General features: G+C 41.8%; 2 protein-coding genes across 4 annotated transcripts in view; one reads left to right on the forward strand and one right to left on the reverse strand.

Annotated features, from left to right (window-relative positions):
* Positions 1 to 4,893: 4,893 nt before the first annotated feature.
* The window catches only part of mroh1 (maestro heat-like repeat family member 1), a 72,322-nt gene continuing 59,066 nt past the window's right edge, over positions 4,894 to 18,149 (reverse strand). For all 3 annotated transcript variants that reach the window (XM_080426673.1, XM_080426674.1, XM_080426672.1), the window contains 8 exons: positions 17,920 to 18,066; positions 17,540 to 17,606; positions 16,879 to 17,000; positions 14,852 to 15,001; positions 12,893 to 13,027; positions 12,034 to 12,136; positions 7,615 to 7,680; positions 4,894 to 7,484 (listed from right to left, as the gene is read on the reverse strand). In XM_080426673.1, the coding sequence (XP_080282799.1) occupies positions 7,408 to 7,484; positions 7,615 to 7,680; positions 12,034 to 12,136; positions 12,893 to 13,027; positions 14,852 to 15,001; positions 16,879 to 17,000; positions 17,540 to 17,606; positions 17,920 to 18,066 (867 nt within the window). In that variant the 3' untranslated portion in view covers positions 4,894 to 7,407. The remainder of the gene's footprint in view (positions 7,485 to 7,614; positions 7,681 to 12,033; positions 12,137 to 12,892; positions 13,028 to 14,851; positions 15,002 to 16,878; positions 17,001 to 17,539; positions 17,607 to 17,919; positions 18,067 to 18,149) is intronic.
* LOC308084475 (tRNA-splicing endonuclease subunit Sen34-like) lies at positions 9,484 to 10,449 on the forward strand (the record flags this gene model as incomplete). The annotated part of the gene is made up of 1 exon (XM_080427140.1): positions 9,484 to 10,449. The coding sequence occupies one exon, from the start codon at positions 9,484 to 9,486 to the stop codon at positions 10,447 to 10,449; it is 966 nt and encodes a 321-aa protein (XP_080283266.1).

The raw sequence follows: 18,149 nt of genomic DNA on the forward strand, positions 1-18,149 counted from the left end.
CGTGTCACAACAGGACGCGTTGTGAGCTTGAAGATCTGCTATTTGCAAACATTTTTGTACTTTTACTTTTGGTACTTAAAGTACATTTTGATACCAATACTTTAATAGTTTTACTTAAGTACATTTGTATTTCAAACATTTTAGTACTTTTACTTTTGGTACTTTAAGTACATTTTGATACCAATACTTTAATAGTTTTACTTAAGTACATTTGTAATTCCGGACTTGTACTTGTAACAGAGTATTTCTACATTGCAGTATTGATACTACTTGAGTAAAACATTTGAGTACTTTTTCCATCACTGGTCACGGCATCTGCGTCACGTTTCAACTGCGCGGACAGCGTGTGTCACACGCAAAGGCGTTACCTAAAGACCTAGTGTGTGTGTGTGTGTGTGTGTGTGTGTGTGTGTGTGTGTGTGTGTGTGTGTGTGTGTGTGTGTGCAGTCGCTGTGTTCTCTCCCCTTACTGTGTTGGTGTATTTACAGTGTTTGTCCACCAGGTGTCTCTGTTTACCACATCTTCAGCTAAAAGACACACGTTCCTTTATCACTCACAGCAGTGAGTGAGCATGCCCAAAATGGGCTCCCGTGGATTGTTATTGTGGGGAGAGCACAGTCCGCGCATGGGCAGTTCTGCCGATGCAACTTTGACCTACCGAGGCACACCCAAGCCCCCAGAGTTGCTGAGAAACATTGAAGCTGCCACCCCAGTGGCCAAAGCTGGAACTGCAGGCGGGGAGAAATACATGCACGCGCAAAACATGCTGAGAGATATTTATATATAGATATAAATATGTAAACATATTATACATAAACACATATGCATTTAGTTATACATAGGCATCTCGAGTGTATTTAATAAATATATCGCGTTCAATCCTTGACACACGGGCTGCCGTAGAACGCAAAAAGGACACTAGTGCGCATGCTCATAACTCTATGGAGGTACAAAATCAAACCAATAATTCTACTTCCGGCAGGTTTCCGGGTGCTTCAAAACGCCACTGAGCACATTCATTGAAATGATAGCTGGGGGCGGGGCAATCCGCCCTCTAGTTATATTATACCTCTATGGGCACACCAGGTCCACACCAGGGTCACCAGGTCGCGCATGCGCCTGAATCCCAATTGTATTATAAGATGTCAAGGAGAGCAGCCATTGGTCGGTAGGGGCCGTCCAATGGGAGTGGCAGGATGGCGTCACATGGGCACCCCAGCCAGCATCGGTCACGCCCCCACAGAGACATGGAAGAGAAGAGAAAACACAGAAGAAAGAGAAAAATCACACCCTGTGTGAAGTGGGCGGTGTATTCCTAGCTAACTACAATACTGAAAGGAGTCTTTAAATACATTTATTGAAACACTCTTTATGATGGACAAAACCATAACTTGAAAAAAACCAATTTATGTTTTTTTTCAAGTTATGGTTGCTTATATAGGACTATGCACATGTGTCATGTGACACTGGCCAATCACAGTCCTGAATAGATTGTGATTGGCCAATCACAGCGCAGGATAATTGTACAAATTTCCTGGGCCCAGATCACAGCGCAGGAAAATGTACATTTTTCCAAATCTCACTTATAGGGGCGGTTTCACCGCCCAAAAATCACACCCTGTGTGAAGTGGGCGGTGTCTTGCTAGCTAATCACAATACTGAATGGAGTCAACCAATCATGTACAATAAATATATACATTTATTGAAACACTCTTTATGAAAGTCATGAAAGTCATATTCCGATGGAAGTGATGGAAGAAACCATAACTTTAAAAAAAACAAATTTATGGGTTTTTTTAAGTTATGGTTTCTTATATAGGACTATGCACATGTGTCATGTGACACTGGCCAATCACAGTCCTGAATAGACTGTGATTGGCCAATCACGGTGCAGGGTTAGGCGGGGTACATTTTTGGCCAATCACAGCGCAGGATTTGCTGTACAAATATCCAAACCTCACATATAGGGGCGGTTTCACCGCCCAAAAACACAAGAACAGGAGAGAGCGTGGTTAGTGAGGAAAGAATACACAACCACAGACACTCCACACTGATGATGTCATCAGAGAGGACGGTACGGTAGGGGAGGAGGGGGTCCGACGGAAACCAAAGTCAAGGTCCTATTTTGTCCCGTTTTTCAATTAACCAGAATAACAGAAACATTAGTAATGATAGTGTAACTTCTTTTCCCATTTTGTTTACCTATTCTTTTTAATGCATTGTGTGATTTGCTTTATTTTTTACCCTTTTATTTTATTCATAGTGCAGTATGGTACGACTTTATATTTTATCTCATTAGAATCGTATGACTTGATTTATTTTTAATAGCTGTAATGCTGGATAGCTTGTTTGGATAACAATCCAGTCTAATCAATTGCATAGAATAAAAAATATATATGTTATATTGTTTTGAGTTATACACTTTTTTTAACTTGTATGCAACTACCCGATGATTCATAGATTACATACATATTTACAACTACCAGTATATTAATATTATTACGAGTATATTTACAACTATGAGTAGATTAATATTACCCGCATATTCATATATTTTTACAACCTAACTGGAGGTCTGATTTTGTTTTTTTGTTAAGTGTTTTCCAAAAGTTATACAAATGAAGTTGATCGTTTATGAAAGGCTAATGGACTAAGGAACTCTGTCTATGAACTCTGTCTGGAGTCGTTTGAGTCAGAGGTCAGACAAGGCAGTACTTACACAGAGGGCTTTGTAGCACCCTCCTGTCCTCCATCTTGGGTCTCACTCCTCCACTTACAGGGATGGGTGGAAGCATCAGCTGCCTGTCAGCCAGTGTGGAATGAGTTACGTGATGGCTTTGGTTTATGGGTTAGCATTTTTCCCTTTATTGTGATTAAGTTATTCCTTTTGCATGGTTTGTATTTTGCTGTGTGATCGTTTTGCTTCGTTTAAATATGATTAACTTTGAGTGTGTTTGAACCTAAACCTGTTCAAATTGTATGCACCTGGGCATCGGGAGTGGCTGTTGGTTAGATGCAGGTAAAAAGGTGGATACAGCAGTGGAGAAGAAAAGAGAAAGGGAGCGCAGTGGGGCAGCAACTATGGACGGGACACAGGAGTCCAGACAGCTGGCCTTTTCCCCAGCCAGGGAAGGCTCTGCACAATGGACATTCCATGTGGCACTGGCCTGTGCAGTAGATGAAGTATGACGTCAGTGTGCAACAGACAGCGCGATATGGTGGAGGTGCTGGGATGCACGCGCTTCCCTCTCGTCGCCAAAACCATCCCTCCGAGGTGGTGCAGGACCAGGGCCGGACTGGGACCAAAATTCAGCCCTGGCATTTTGGTCCGAACCGGCCCACCACCCCCCGGGCCGTTTTGTCAACGGGGGGGGGGGGGGGGGGGGGGAGTTTTCACTGCTTCAGCCCAGCCCTGCACATGAACTCTGCAGCCGCACTGAGGCCCCTGCTGGAAAGCATCCCAGCCCAAACATTAACGTAACTAATAATTGGGCCGCGCGACCCGGAAATGACCGTAATAATCCTTTTTTTTTTAATCCCGCTGTGCAGGACCAGAAACGAGACTAGCACATCAGACTGTGTGGGAGCCCACAGCCACAGTCCTGTCACTGCTTCAAAGTACTCCAGCTGGACAGACAGACATCCTCACCATGTCCTGTGGACGGATGAGTACAGTATGGCGGGCCAGATGCCTGAAGGTCTATTGACCGAAACGTTGCCTAAATAAAGTTGTCCTTATTGTGCAAGTGTAGATGGTGTGCGGGTCATTTTATTGTATTCTGAGCCCAAGGACACCAAAATTACTGTTGACATTACCCCGAATTGGGAAGAAGTTGTTTTAACCACCGTTTAACCCTTCACTTGTTAATTTTCCTCTAATAAACTGGTTTAGTTTCAAATGAACTGTCGCTGATTGGTGTCTGATCAGCACTTCACATATGGTGGACAATACGGGTAATGGCTGATAGCAGCCAACCTGAGTGAAACTCCTACTCTTGTTTTAGCACCTGATACACTATGGAGCGTGCGCTCACTGCCTCACAAAGCATTAATGCTTTATGCTGACAAGCTTCACCCTCCATGAACAGAACATTCTCCTCACTTTGAGACTACAGTTATCTTAACCATGTAAAGCCATACTGTGTATCTTTTTCAATTAAGTTACTTTAATTAATTTAAAGTTAATTAATTTTATTTTTCACACATCTTTCTAATAAACAGAATTTTCTTTGTTGCAAGTGTCAGCCCCTGACACACTTGTGTGACCTTGATGTCCAAAATGGTGAATGCAACAAAAAGAAAAGGCTACAAAAGTGTTTTTTGACCTCTACAGTATTCGTGCATTAACATATTTTGTGAAAATGGATTCTAAAGCTCATCTGTACCTTGGTTAAAGATTTCGTTCAGACCGAGGGCATAACAAATAATTATGTTTTTAGATATTTGACCCAGAGTTTCACTCGATTTCACATTAGATCCTGACATATCTACAAAACAATATGCACACCTCATAAAGAACAAAACAATAAATTGATGGTGCTGAGAGGCATTGGATTAACAGCCTCAGTGACCTGATAGAATAAGCGTTGTCAAATAATTAAAATGCGTACAGCTGTTAATGTGACACAATTTGGGATGGGTAGGTTGTATCAGAGCCGTATGAGAGAGTTACGACACTAGCGTTGACTCCCATTGTAAGAATGGAATGCAGAAGTGCTCTGTCCCTCAATAGCCCATAGCAGCCCGCTTTGCGGCGAGATCAAAGAGTGACGTTACTCTCTCTTCTACACTCTGGGTTGTATACCGGGGGCTGGCCTGCAACGCAATGAGATTAGTGCTAAATGAAATACATACAACAAATACAGGCCCACTAACCCACAGAGTAGAATAGTACCCATTGCTTTAATTTAATACATTGTAGAAATCATATTTGCATCCCCACATGTTTTAAAGAGATTATAATAACTATTAGCATCTGGCTTAATGATGAGAAAACAAGTTACATACTGTATACGGTATGTTCTCAATACATATAGTGCAAACAAACATATTTACATAATAACAATATGCACATGTACCATGACCCTCTCTGTACATATTCAAACATCAATTGCAGAACAAACAACATGAAAATGTGAAGTGCTTTTTTAAGACATTGAGATAAGAAGTAATGACTGTAACAGTTACTATCATCTGTGATGTTTTATTATGCTACTGTACAGTACGAATTGATGGATATTTGGCACGTGGATACATCGGTTCTGCCTAGCAACACAGGGAAGCACTGGTGTGATTGGCAGAAACTGGTTAGCTCAGTCTTTGATTGGTTGAACTCCGAGTCCTAGACAGAGAAAAGTTCATGTGACAGCAGCATTATGAAGCTAACCGTAACACGTAATTTATACTTAATTGTGTGCCGGTGTCGCGTGCAGTAAATAGCAGATCTACAAGCTCACATTGCAACGCGTTGTGAGCTTGTAGATCTAATATTTTCGTGGGTGCAACTAAAGGTCCTTATAGACAAAAGTTCTAAAAATATATATTTTTTCGAACTGTTGTCATGTTTATCCAAAGAACGCAAATATTATGGGTGATTATACAAATTATTCAGAATTAATCTTTTTCGCCGCAAATAAATGCATCAATCTGTATGAGGCATGAGCTATATATGAATAGTTTAAATGCAAATTACTTGCCAGCAATTTTCATTAATGTTTATTCGTCCCACTGACCCTGGCGGGGGCCTTTAATACTGTATAAATCAGGCTTAAGATGATAGTCAGGTGGTACTGCAAAACCTGTGTGATTAGTTACAATAGGATAGTTAGCATTATAGTTGTTTTTCTGGCGGCCTGTAACAGAAACTTTGGTAATGTTTTCATGGAAGTGTGTATGGCTGATTACGGAAGAACAGGAACGGAATCATTTCGTGAAACGTCCTTGTGATAATAGCGATGCTATCTCTCTCTGCTAAAAGACAAGTTAGTGTGTTCTGTCAGGTAAGGTCCAGTCTTTCCATTCATAGTGTGCATGAGACATTCACACCAGCTGTGAAATGACATGTTATTTGGCACCGTTCTCCTACTGCTGAGCTCTGAGCTTGCTCTTTTATTTTTTTACTGACATAGTCATCGATCGGCTATTGAACTACAGTAGTTACAGGCTGGTTATTGCCGACTATGTTTTCAAAATAGTTGACATTAAGATGGTGCATCTGGTTCTACAGTATATCTGCATGCTAGGTGTGTGTCATCATTGCAATAGTGGCGGGTGCTCTCTTACAGACAACCACTAATGGTCACAGCACTGAAACAGCTTCACTATCATTTGACCACAGACTGTAACAGTAATGTTTTTTTGTGTTGTTCCTAGCAACGTTAGCATTAATTTACATTACAGAATTCCAGTACATTTTTATAAAGACTTGTCTCAAGTTCCACTAACGTCCAGTTACTCACTAGCTACCCACGTGGTTCAACCACTTCATAGAAACGTTTTAGGGTGGGTATAGGTACAAGCTCAGGGGTGTTACACTTACACAACATCCAAAACAAACGCATACTGTACACTCAATCTATTGCTAATACTAAAGGGTGATTTAAATATGGTTGCGTGCTGGTGTCGTGCACCGAAAATAGCCGATCTACAAGCTCACAAGTTGTGAGCTTGTAGATCTGCTATTTTTGGCACAACAGAGCCGCTAAGTGCTGGTGTGCCAACTGCCAATACATCCTATGCTCGATTTTCCAGCGCCATGAAATCTTTTGTCATTGACGTAGCTCTGTTTCCTTTATTATTTTAGAAAAAAATGTAACAGCATAGATGAACTACAGATGTCCCCCAGTAAATGATTCACCATTCACGTCTTGCCACACTTTTGTCAGTGGATGTGCATATACTGCAAGTCTCTGGGCGCTACAGGGAAGGTCCTCTATTGCAGGAAGAACACAGTCTTTGGTCACGGTTTCATTATTAATATCATAAGTATTATAATAGTTATTATTATATTCACAACTTCAATTATCTGGCAGAATTTCAAGTACCACCATCATCTTTTTGTAGAAAAAACCCCCCCAAAACAAAGCATAAACATACTTAAAGTGAGTGAATGAGTTAGTGAGTGCGTGTGTGCACGTGCGTGTGTGTGTTCTAGATGTATTTATTTATTTTTCTTTCGTCCTGAAATGGGTGATTGGGGTAGAATGAGGTTTTGGTGAATCCCCGTCAACTAAAACCACTTCCTGTTCAGACACTGATCTGGATGGAGATGAAACTTGGGCATAGCGCGCTTCTACTCACGCAGCGTGTTACCTTCACCTGCATTATGTTTATACATGCTCATGCAAGTGATCGCTGTACTAATGCAGCCGTTTGTATGGATGTGTGTGTGCATGCGTGTGCGGTTTGTCAGTGGAAGCGTCCCATAGCCTCGGCAGCCTTCACCCTCACTACTGGATCTGGATCCTGCAACAACATGACCAGTCCTGTAAACACACACACACACACACACACGATCAGTCCCCTCCAACCATGAAATAAAACCTGAGACTGGTGAATTCATGTGAAGGAAATGAGGACTGCGTGGAGGCCATGTGGCCAGGCGGTCCTCTGTACCTTTAGTGATGGTTCCCATGTTGAGTTGAGACAACAGTTCTTCTGGAATGTTCCCCAGCAGGAACCCTGAGGAGAACATCAATATTTTATATTATGAAGTCTCTGGGATCATAATAGACTCTGAGAGTGTACAGATGGAACCAAATGGGTCTGTATACTCTCAGAGTTACAGACCAGTAAGGGTCCATTTGGGCCCCGGATACGATGTTGAGAAACAGTGTGATAAGACCAGTGGTTCTCAAAGTACGGTCCGGGGCACCCCAAGGTTCCAGAGGGCGTTCCCAGCTAAATGATTGATACTTATTATGAACCAAATGACGGTGAATTAAAGGACGGTTAACTCAGAGAGTGTACAAATGGACCCGTAAGCGTCCATGAACCAGTCACCCTTTCCTTTTATTAAGGTGTATTTCTTTAAGGGCTCTGGCCTGGTCCTGAAATACTGGGACCCCGATCTCCACCAGAGCTGCAGTCATGATCGTAGAACCAATTGTCACGAGCACTCTGAACCGGTTTCTCAGAGAGTCAGGACGGTAGCAGTTAAAGTTAGAGACCGTTCAAGCCTTAACACATTAACCGCCAAGAACGTAGTCCTACGGTCCGTTAAATCCAACTGTTAAGCGCATGCGCGGTCCGGGTGCACTTTCGGAATTTTTTTGATCCACTTCCGTTTCCGGTTTGATGACAGGAAATAGAATTATTTGGGATCCGGTTTTGACGATCACGCCCGCTCCCATTCTACAGACGAAACTGAAACTCAATTCTCTTCCTGTAGTTTTTTCTCCTCGCATTTCACTGTTTAACGTAATCCGCTCTAACTCAAACATGGATGCCCCGTTTGACACGCGATCTTCACTGGGAGATACAGGGAGATCTCGCGGATGTAAACAGACCGTGTAGAGCTCAATCTTAAGGATTTTAACAAGATCTATGGCGACATGAAAAAAACAAAAAAACAACAAAAACACCTTGGCACTGGTGAGTACATTATGAGATTAACCTCTGGCGGTCGATGTGTTAATAGCTTAATATTTTCTTTCTTGGAATCTTTTTTGCGGCCAGCTGTAACGCAGGCTTTCACGTTGCATGGTTTGTTTAACTCTTACCCTGCCAGAGTTTTTTCAGAACAGTCTGTAGCCTCTGCCAGGGTTTTGATCGATTTTGGTACCTTTTCGCATAGCCACAAAATATTTTTCTCAAGTATGATTGATCCCCAGAAAATTTCTAATCACAGATGAGATTCAGGTGTGGTTTCACAAATGTCAACGAGGTCAATTTGACCTTGTTGTCATGTGTTGTTTGATGTTTGAAAATAGCTCAAAACCAGTAGTTTCAAACCAAAAAACATTGTGAATTGTTTGTCCGTTTCAATTTTAACATTGAAGTGGATGGAGCAGCAAATCTTTGGAAATTGTTATCTCCTTATTCGTTTGGAATATCGAAAAGGTGTCAATACTAAATAATTAGAAAATCTTTTTTCAGGACGTTTTTAAACGTCTTTGGCAGGCAACAGCTAATTTCTCAAAGACGTTTATAAACGTCTTTGGCAGTTATAGAGTTAATAGGTCACCATAGTTACCCACTAAGTTTGAGTGAGTCCCTGAGTTGTTATGGTTATTGCAGTTAGTAGGTCCACGTCATGGAATCCATATTTGGGTACGACTGACCATCTGGAACTCCATATATGGAGCTGGCTGACACATCTAAGTCTTTCATTAGGGATTCCATATATAGGCATGGCTGACTCATCTCCCGTCATTACAGGACAACGGGGCACAGGACTCCACTCTTTGACACCGACAATAATCATTAGGACGACCTCCAGGACTCCTATCATCTGGATTCTAATAGCTCTCTACTGACAGAACCATGGAGGGACCGGGCCCTGGGTCTAATGAGAAGACCAGAATTGACCGGAACCAGTATGAGGAAAGGGGAGGAGAAGAGGAGGGGAAAAGAGGTGAAAAGGAGGAGGAGGAGCGCTCCTCTGTGGCGGGGGTCAGTTTGTGTGACTCCGCTCCTCTTCTGTTTCGCGCTGCGGACCTGAGAGCGGTCCGTGAACTGGGAGTTGTGGGAACTCTGGTGGGCTCCCTGCCCCGCCAGCCCAGACAGAACAACCGCCTGGGGCGGCCCCTGCTGCTCCTGCACGAGGAGGCACGTCTGCTGGGGGAGCTGGGCAGAGCGGTAGCGCTCCCTACTGGACGTGAGGGAGGTGAGGAGGAAGAAGAGGAGGTGAAGAGGAGGAGATCAGTGGAACGGTACGAGGAGCAGCAGGAGAGCAGTTACGAGGAGCAGAGTGTTCTGGCGTTGGAGGACAGGAAGAAGACGTCTCTGGTGACAGACAGAAGACAGCGAGGTGGAGGGTCAGGAGGTCAGCAGGCTGTTGAAGAACGTCTAAGGTCTTTGGAGCAGAGCTTCACTTTCCCTCGTTCAGCCATGTCCGTTCAGCTGAACACGGCCAGAACCGGCCTGGACTACCGGCCTGACGACAGGGACTACCTCAAGACCTGTCGGCCCGCGGCCGCAGACCAGATGTCTGAGACTCGCTACCAGGTGTTCAGGGACCTGAGAGCTCGAGGGTTCTTCCTGACGCCGGCGGGGAAGTTTGGAGGAGACTTCCTGGTCTACCCGGGCGACCCGCTGCTGTTCCACTCTCATTACATCGCGGTGTGCGTGCAGCTGGACGAACGCGTGTCCCTGTGCGACATTCTGTCGGTGGCTCGGCTCGGTTCCAGCGTGAAGAAGACGGTTCTGCTGTGTTCTCCTCGTCCAGAGGACGAGGACGGACAGGCACGTGTCCTGTACACCTCCTTACAGTGGAGTGGAATGGTCTGACGCTCTATTCATCAAACACACACCGTCTGCTCCCACAAAGGAGATGCTTCATGATATACCAGGCTGAAGAATGGCTCTAGATCAGGGGTGGGCAACTTTGATGATGGAGAGGGCCACTATATTTCCACACTCACTCCAGAGGACATTGCATATACCGTCAGGCCATTCTATGTTACACAAAAGTAGCAAAAAATAGCAGATCTACAAGCTAAAAACGCGTCAAAGTGCGACACGTTTTGAGCTTGTAGATCTGCTATTTTTTAATTGGAATTCAGATGTTTTTGCTATTTTATCCTGACAAATAAATGTTTTATTTAATTTCAAATGGATTTAGTTATGTAAACTTTATGAACTTAAATACAAATACATTGGACATAGAAAAGACAATAGAATTGTAATACTAGTCTAATATTAGTCTAGTCTAAGCTACTAATATAGACTGAAGTAATTAAAGCGGGTCATGTTTGCATGTTTGGAATTGAAAATCAATTAAATCAATAATATATCAGTATTCCCATATTAACTCATTCACTGCCAGAATCTTTTTTTTTTGCGTTTGCCCACTGCCAGAGATTTTTCATTGAAAAAAAAAAAAAGTTCTCAGGAGCCGAGATACAGAATTTACAGAAAGTTAACAAGGAAGTGGATGGGAGTCTAGATCTTAGAAAAATCATATCTCCTTGGTCTTTGGGTCAAAAAATAAATAAATAAATATAAATATATATATATATATATATATATATATATATATATATATATATATATATATATATATATATATATATATATATATATCTTTGTTGAAAAAACTAGTTAACTTGATCTTGGCGATCTTGGCAATCAATGTGTTAAGTGAAGGTGGGGGCCGCATGTGGCCCCCGGGCCGACAGTTGCCCATGTATGACTTAACCTGTCGGCTGCTGTCTTAAGCAGTCAGATGGGTGGACTGCCAACACTGGTTCCATTTCCATTTGTATACTGGCAACGTTAAGGTCCTTGAAATGTAAGTTTGAGAACCACTGGTGTAGAGGGAAAAAAAGGATAGAACCCTGGAGGACCCCGGTCAACAAAGTATATAGTGTTGTGTTTAACCCATTCAATCCGGGAACACATCCATGTCATTTTAGATTTTAGCTATAGCCATTATTTTATACTTTGGCTATTTTCAAAAATAGCAGATATACAAGCTCTTATACCAGAGCTTGTAGATCGTGAAAATGTGTGCATATCTTTGAATATATATATATATATAATTATATATATATTTAAATCTTTGCTTCTGGGGGTCCCTGAAACAAAGTATTTTGAGATGGGGGTCCGCGGCCAAATACACATACTTTTGGGGGTCCTTGACATGAAACAGTTTTGAGCACCACTGATACAGAAACAATACGTTTTTCAAAAAGAAATTAGGATTTAGAAGACATTTGTAGATGCGTTCCCGTATTGAATGGGTTAAGTCATTATACGGCCCCAAGTGGGGCCGTGATCCAGAAGAAGTTGAGAGCTGAAATCAGTCATGGCGACTGAGAAGAACCTGAATCCATGAGAGACAGAGGTGGCAGCAGAAGGGAGGGTTCTCACCTATGAACATGGCTGCTCCTCCTCGCACCTCAGCCCAGTTGCTCTTGAAGAACTGAATCACCGAGATGTGATAGAAGTTCAACATGCTGGGAAAGTCCTGGATCTAACACACACACACACACACACACACACACACACACACACACACACACACACACACACACACACACACACACACACACACACACACACACACACACACACACACACACACACACACACACACACACACACACACACACACACACACACACACACACACACACAGTTAAAACATTAATTACACACATATTTCATTGCACGTGTGTGTGTGCATTGGTGGAAAGTAACTAAGTACATTTACTTAAGTACTGTACTTAAATACAATTTTGAGGTATTTGTACTTTACATGAGTATTTCCAATTTCCAATACTTTTACTTCTACTCCACTACATCTCAGAGGCAAATATTGTACTTTTACTCTACTACATTTACTTGAAAACTTTAGTTACTAGTTACTTTTCAGATAGAAATTATGATATAATGAAACATACATTAACCACTTTAAACCTATTTTAAACCTAGGCTATTTGAAAATAGCAGATCTACAAGCTCACAACGTGTCGCATCGCGACGCGTTGTGAGCTTGTAGATCGGCTATTTTCAAATATTTAGTACTTTTACTTTTGGTACTTTAAGTACATTTTGATGCCAATACTTTTGTACTTTTACTCAAGTACATTTTTAATTCTGGACTTTTACTTGTAACAGAGTATTTTTATATTGCAGTATTGGTACTTTTACTTAAGTAAAGAATTTGAGTACTTTTTCCACCACTATAGTGTGTGTGTATACGTGCATGCATTTGTGTGTATCTCACCAGGTACTTGGTGAGGTCGTTGATGAACTCTCCGTAGTGCAGACTCTTGTCTTCATGGAGATGTGTCTGGAACATGCTGGTGATCTGATCTGAGCCCACTACAGGAGCACACACACGCATCGCATACTTACACGCCTGGACACACACACACACACACACACACACACACACACAAAAAGGAGTGTTGAAAAATGGATCAGAGCTCAAAAGCATGCATTGAAATGTGCTACAGAAAAACGCCTGATGCCTGCAAAACAGTGCATCGGAGTGGACCTGTGTGTGTGTGTAACTGGGTGATCAAATAATGATTCATGGGGAAAATTGATTCATGCAGAAGTTGAATCTCTAGTTGCATTTGCCAGCTATTCCTACAACACCTACAGGCATCAACACAGGAGGGAGCGGTGCGACTCAACGCCTTGCACTGATGAAGTTGTGACTATCTTAACGTTTATGCTCGTCTAAAATACGGCAGAAAAATGCGACGCATGATGCAAGAGAGGAGCGCACAGCACACCATAGGAAAACAATGGTTTTGCTAGCTGCACGCCACGGTATGATCACCCTCCTACAATCTGTTTAACACTAGAATACTACACTAGAATATTCAACTGCTTAGCTATATCACTCACCTAAAAGTCAAAACTGAAAGTGGCGTATGAATGTGAAAATAATGCATACATATCAAGTCATTCTATGCTTTATTTCACACAGTGACAGTGAGAGAGAGACAGGGGAGAGATGACACACAGCAAACACAGACACACAGCAAAGTGTTAGACTTCTTGGGCCCAGCCACGAGAAGGACCACACTCCCACTCATACTTATGTACCGTAAATCCTCTAATAGTGACCTCTATTCAATTAAAAGCCGTCTCTCTAGTTATGACCGGGGGCGCCGTTGAAAAAAGCAATTAAAAGCCTCTCTTCCAATACAAGCTTGTTTTTTTTCTCCACTTTTTTTTCAAGTCTTAAGAGGGCGCTGTTTACTGCTGTTTACTAAAATACCCCGTGAACCGCCCGTGACCCCATACTTCCTTATATGGGACGTGTGCACGACATCACAACACAACAGTAGAGAAAGCATGGCGACTACTACGGCTAAACGGCGCAAGTTTGTTTGACGTTAAGTTTAAAGAGGAAGTTTTGCGGTATGCAGCGGCACATTCGGGAGAGAAAGCTGCCAAACACTTTAATATAGATTCCAAACAAATCAGATATTGGAAAAAACTAAATAGTGAGCTGATGGCAGCCGACAATAAAATATCACGTCTAACTGGAGGAGGGAGAAAAAAAAGTTAGCGAGGAGCTGGAGACTTTCAGAGTGGATTAATTCAATGCGGTAACAAACACAACAGAGTGTCAAGGAAAATGATACAAATGATACTATTTTACTCAGGTAAAGTTACTTGATTTAACTTTGAACAAGTGTAAATGACCAGTGACCACTTGTAAATGCACTGTTTTTCATACAGTACTTGGTTTCAATAAATGAACATTTTACTGGGTTCAAACTGACACAAAATGTAGATTTTTTCATTCTGATCTGTTTGAAAAATTGAAATATAGGCCTCTCTCTTATACATGCCTCCTTTCAATTAAAGCCCGGTACCCACTACAGTTGAAACAAATACAAGCCCGGGTTACTATAAGAGGATTTACGGTAGTATAGTTTTATATTTTTGGCATATAATAATATATAATAATGTATTAAAATGTATATCAATTCATGAGTAGCACGGCATGAGTGCGGAAAGTCGTGCGGTAAGTACTGGGAGCTGATAGGTGTGGCGCTCCACCTCAGCAATCCATCTCCCAGGGGTCTAGTGCATTGTAACAGGGATAGACTACCGCATTCTCAGCTGATACCGACAATACGACTCTCTTACTAACTTAATTCAAAGCATAACGTCTTTTTCCGAAGAGTGAAAGGTGTGTGCGTGCTTGTGTATTCTGTACCTTGACCACCTGTTGGTTGGGGTCGACCAGGTGTAACAGCAGACTGACCAGAACGTTGTGGATCTGGTCTTTAAACACCGGCTCCCCTGAACCGAACTTGGACAGATTCCCCAGCAGCAGGATGGACGCACAGCGGATCTCATCATTCTCCTGGGAGAGAACACACACACACACACACACACACACACACACACAGACACACAGACACACACACACACACACACAGTTTACTGTGTGTCTACATGTGTTTGACCTTTATGTTAATCAAGATCAAAACCACCTCCATAAAAGAGCACCTGACAAGTCTTCTAGCTTGCCAAAAGAAATGACCCCCCACAGTTTTTGGGCGGTGTAGCCGCCCCTATAAGTGGGGTTGGGACACCTCATTAGTACACATTTGCTGTACTGTGATTGGCTCATTAGTACACCCCTAGCTGTACTGTGATTGGCTGACTCTATTGGCTGACTCTATTCAGCACTGTGATTGGCTAGCGAGACACATGATGACATTAACAACCTATAAATAGGACTATGCACTTAAAAAAAACATATTTTTTTTGAAGTGAGCTTCCATCACTGTGATGACCACTGTGATGACCACACATATAGGGGCGGTGAAACCGCCCCTATATGTTAGGTTTGGATATTTGCACACCAAATCCTGCGCTGTGATTGGCCACCAGTGTACCCCCCTAACCCTGCACCGTGATTGGCCAATCACAGTCTATTCAGGACTGTGATTGGCTAGGGAAACATGACACATAAATAGGACTATGCACTATACACATTTATGTTTTTTTTTAAGTGAATCACACATTGTGGGTGGAAAGGGTATTAAAAAAAACACATTATTCTTTTAAGTGAGCTTCCATCACCGTGATGACCACTGTTAAATAACAACAGTGACATAGTGCTCCAATTCCACATGCTGTGATTGGCTAGTGAGACATATGATGAAATTAATCTAAAACCACTTTGATGTGACACTAGTATATTTAACTTAGATGCTGTCCATTTCGTGAGAACAGTAAAAAAGAACTCAAAGATCACTATGGCTGAAATGAGAAAAGGGAAAACCGATATTGAGAAGAAAATAGAAAGTCTTCCTAGAACTGGCCCTTTCAGATCAAAGGATATATCAGAAAAGGTTAAAGACAGAATTGTGACAGAGCACATTGAAATAGAAGCCATTAATCATCATCCTACAATTCCAAATTTTCAAACTAAACTGAACACAAAAGGAACAGTTGGCAATTCAGCATTTCTGCAAACCTTGAGAGTCAAGATAGATGCTCAAGTCATGCTAATTCACAATTTGGACACTCTTGATGGTTTGACCAATGGTTCAAGAGGAACCCTTGTTGCAGTCATCAAAGACCAACAAAAGGTCATACAACTGATGATCAAATTGGATGAAGAATATCAAGGGGCAAACTTTGCAGTGTTTCAATAAATGTATTTATTTTTTGTACATGATTGGTTGACTCCATTCAGTATTGTGATTAGCTAGCAAGACACCGCCCACTTCACACTGGGTGTGATTTTTCTGTAAATATACTTTTACTGCTCTTAGTATTGATGATTTATTGTATAGTATTATATGTCTTGATGATGAATCGATGAATTGAATACATAGGACCACAATGGAAACAAGCTCTCAGGGCTTTTTGTGTTATGTGTTATAACTGTACCACTGTACTTTTTGCAAACTGTTAATAGTAATCGATCAATCAATCGCTCAGGCTTAAAAATATCCCACATTCTGAACTAGACAAGATTACACAACTATGAATTAACAACTAAAAACAAGATGCTTCAGATGTTTAGTGTTAAGGTCTTAATGTTAGTATGCTTACACATGTAGAGGTGAGGTTTAAGGTTAAAGGTGTTACAGAATGAACATAGTCAATGGAATGTTTTACTGTTTGGTGGACAAACAATAAACAAAGTATTGAAATGCTGTGCAGAATAGCAGGCCTAAAAACCATCAGAAAGAAAAGCACAAAGAGATTAAAGTAAAGACGTACGTTCTCCAGGAAAGGTTTGATCTTCATGAAGATGTAGACCACCAGGAGATGGACGTTCTTCTTGTCCAGGTGAAGGAGCACTTTAGACAGTCCTGACATGGACTCCAGGGTTATCAACTTACCTGGACAAACAGGCATACATACATACAGGCACGCATACATACATACAGACAGACAGACAGACATAGAGGATGATATAAGGATAATTTGTCATTAACACACTGGACAGTTAATGTTCTGACCAGGAAGTCTTGCGTAGCCAGGCGTTTGGAGACTTCCATCTCGCGATTAGGGGTGCAATAGTTAATCAAACTACTTGATTTAATTGATTATAAAACCAAATCGATTTTACTAAAATAATCCGATTTTCAAAAAATAGCAAAAATAGCCGATCTACATGCTCACAACATGTCGATTTGCGTCGCATTTGTATTGGTTCAGCAATGTAGTAATACGAATCGTAATCTCTGAATTGTTTCCACACCGTTTTAGACTAAACTAAATTTAAAAAGCGCTCAAAGAAATATGAATTTATTGCACCCTAAAGCGCTGTGAAGTTTCGGGCTCACATGCCCTTCACCAGACTAATCACCAGGTGGCTACACCAGACTGACTGAGCAGGTGATGATGATGTGATGGATTTCTTTGGACATGTTCTTACCTGGATCATCCTTCTCCTCCATGCCTGAACTCATAGCTGCCAACAACTCCTTAGCATACTTGTTAACCTAGAGAGAGAGATAGAGATAATGATATTGTTTTAACCAGATGAACCCTATTCTAGGCATGTCATAGTAGATGAAAATTCAGCTAAAATGGGGGACAAAGTATAGAGTTTATAGTGGTTAAGTAATTATTTGTCTCTATACTGTACCTGATAAACGGTTACAATAAAGGAACATTAGGCAGGAAACAGAGACTCATGTTAGCATAGTAACAGACAGTATCACATAACATTTACACACAAGCGTGTGTCTGTGTGTGTGTGTGTTTGTGTGGGTGTGTGTGTGTGTGTGTGTGTGTGTGTGCACGCAAATTCACCTTCTCAGGTGAGCCCACGGCCAGGTTTCCGAGGCCTCGTACGGCCAGCATGCGCACGCCACAACACGGATCTGAGATTCTCTCCATCATGTTGTTCATCAAAACGTCAACGAGCATCAGTTCTGTTACAACATGATGGTTTAACAACTGAGGGAACAGAGAGAGCGAGAGAGAAAGAGAGAGAGAGACACACATTTTCAATTATGTATACATTTAGGACATGACAATGT

The sequence above is a fragment of the Gymnoscopelus braueri genome (assembly GCF_963280865.1).
Source record: "Gymnoscopelus braueri genome assembly, chromosome: 4".
NCBI classification, from domain to species: domain Eukaryota; kingdom Metazoa; phylum Chordata; class Actinopteri; order Myctophiformes; family Myctophidae; genus Gymnoscopelus; species Gymnoscopelus braueri.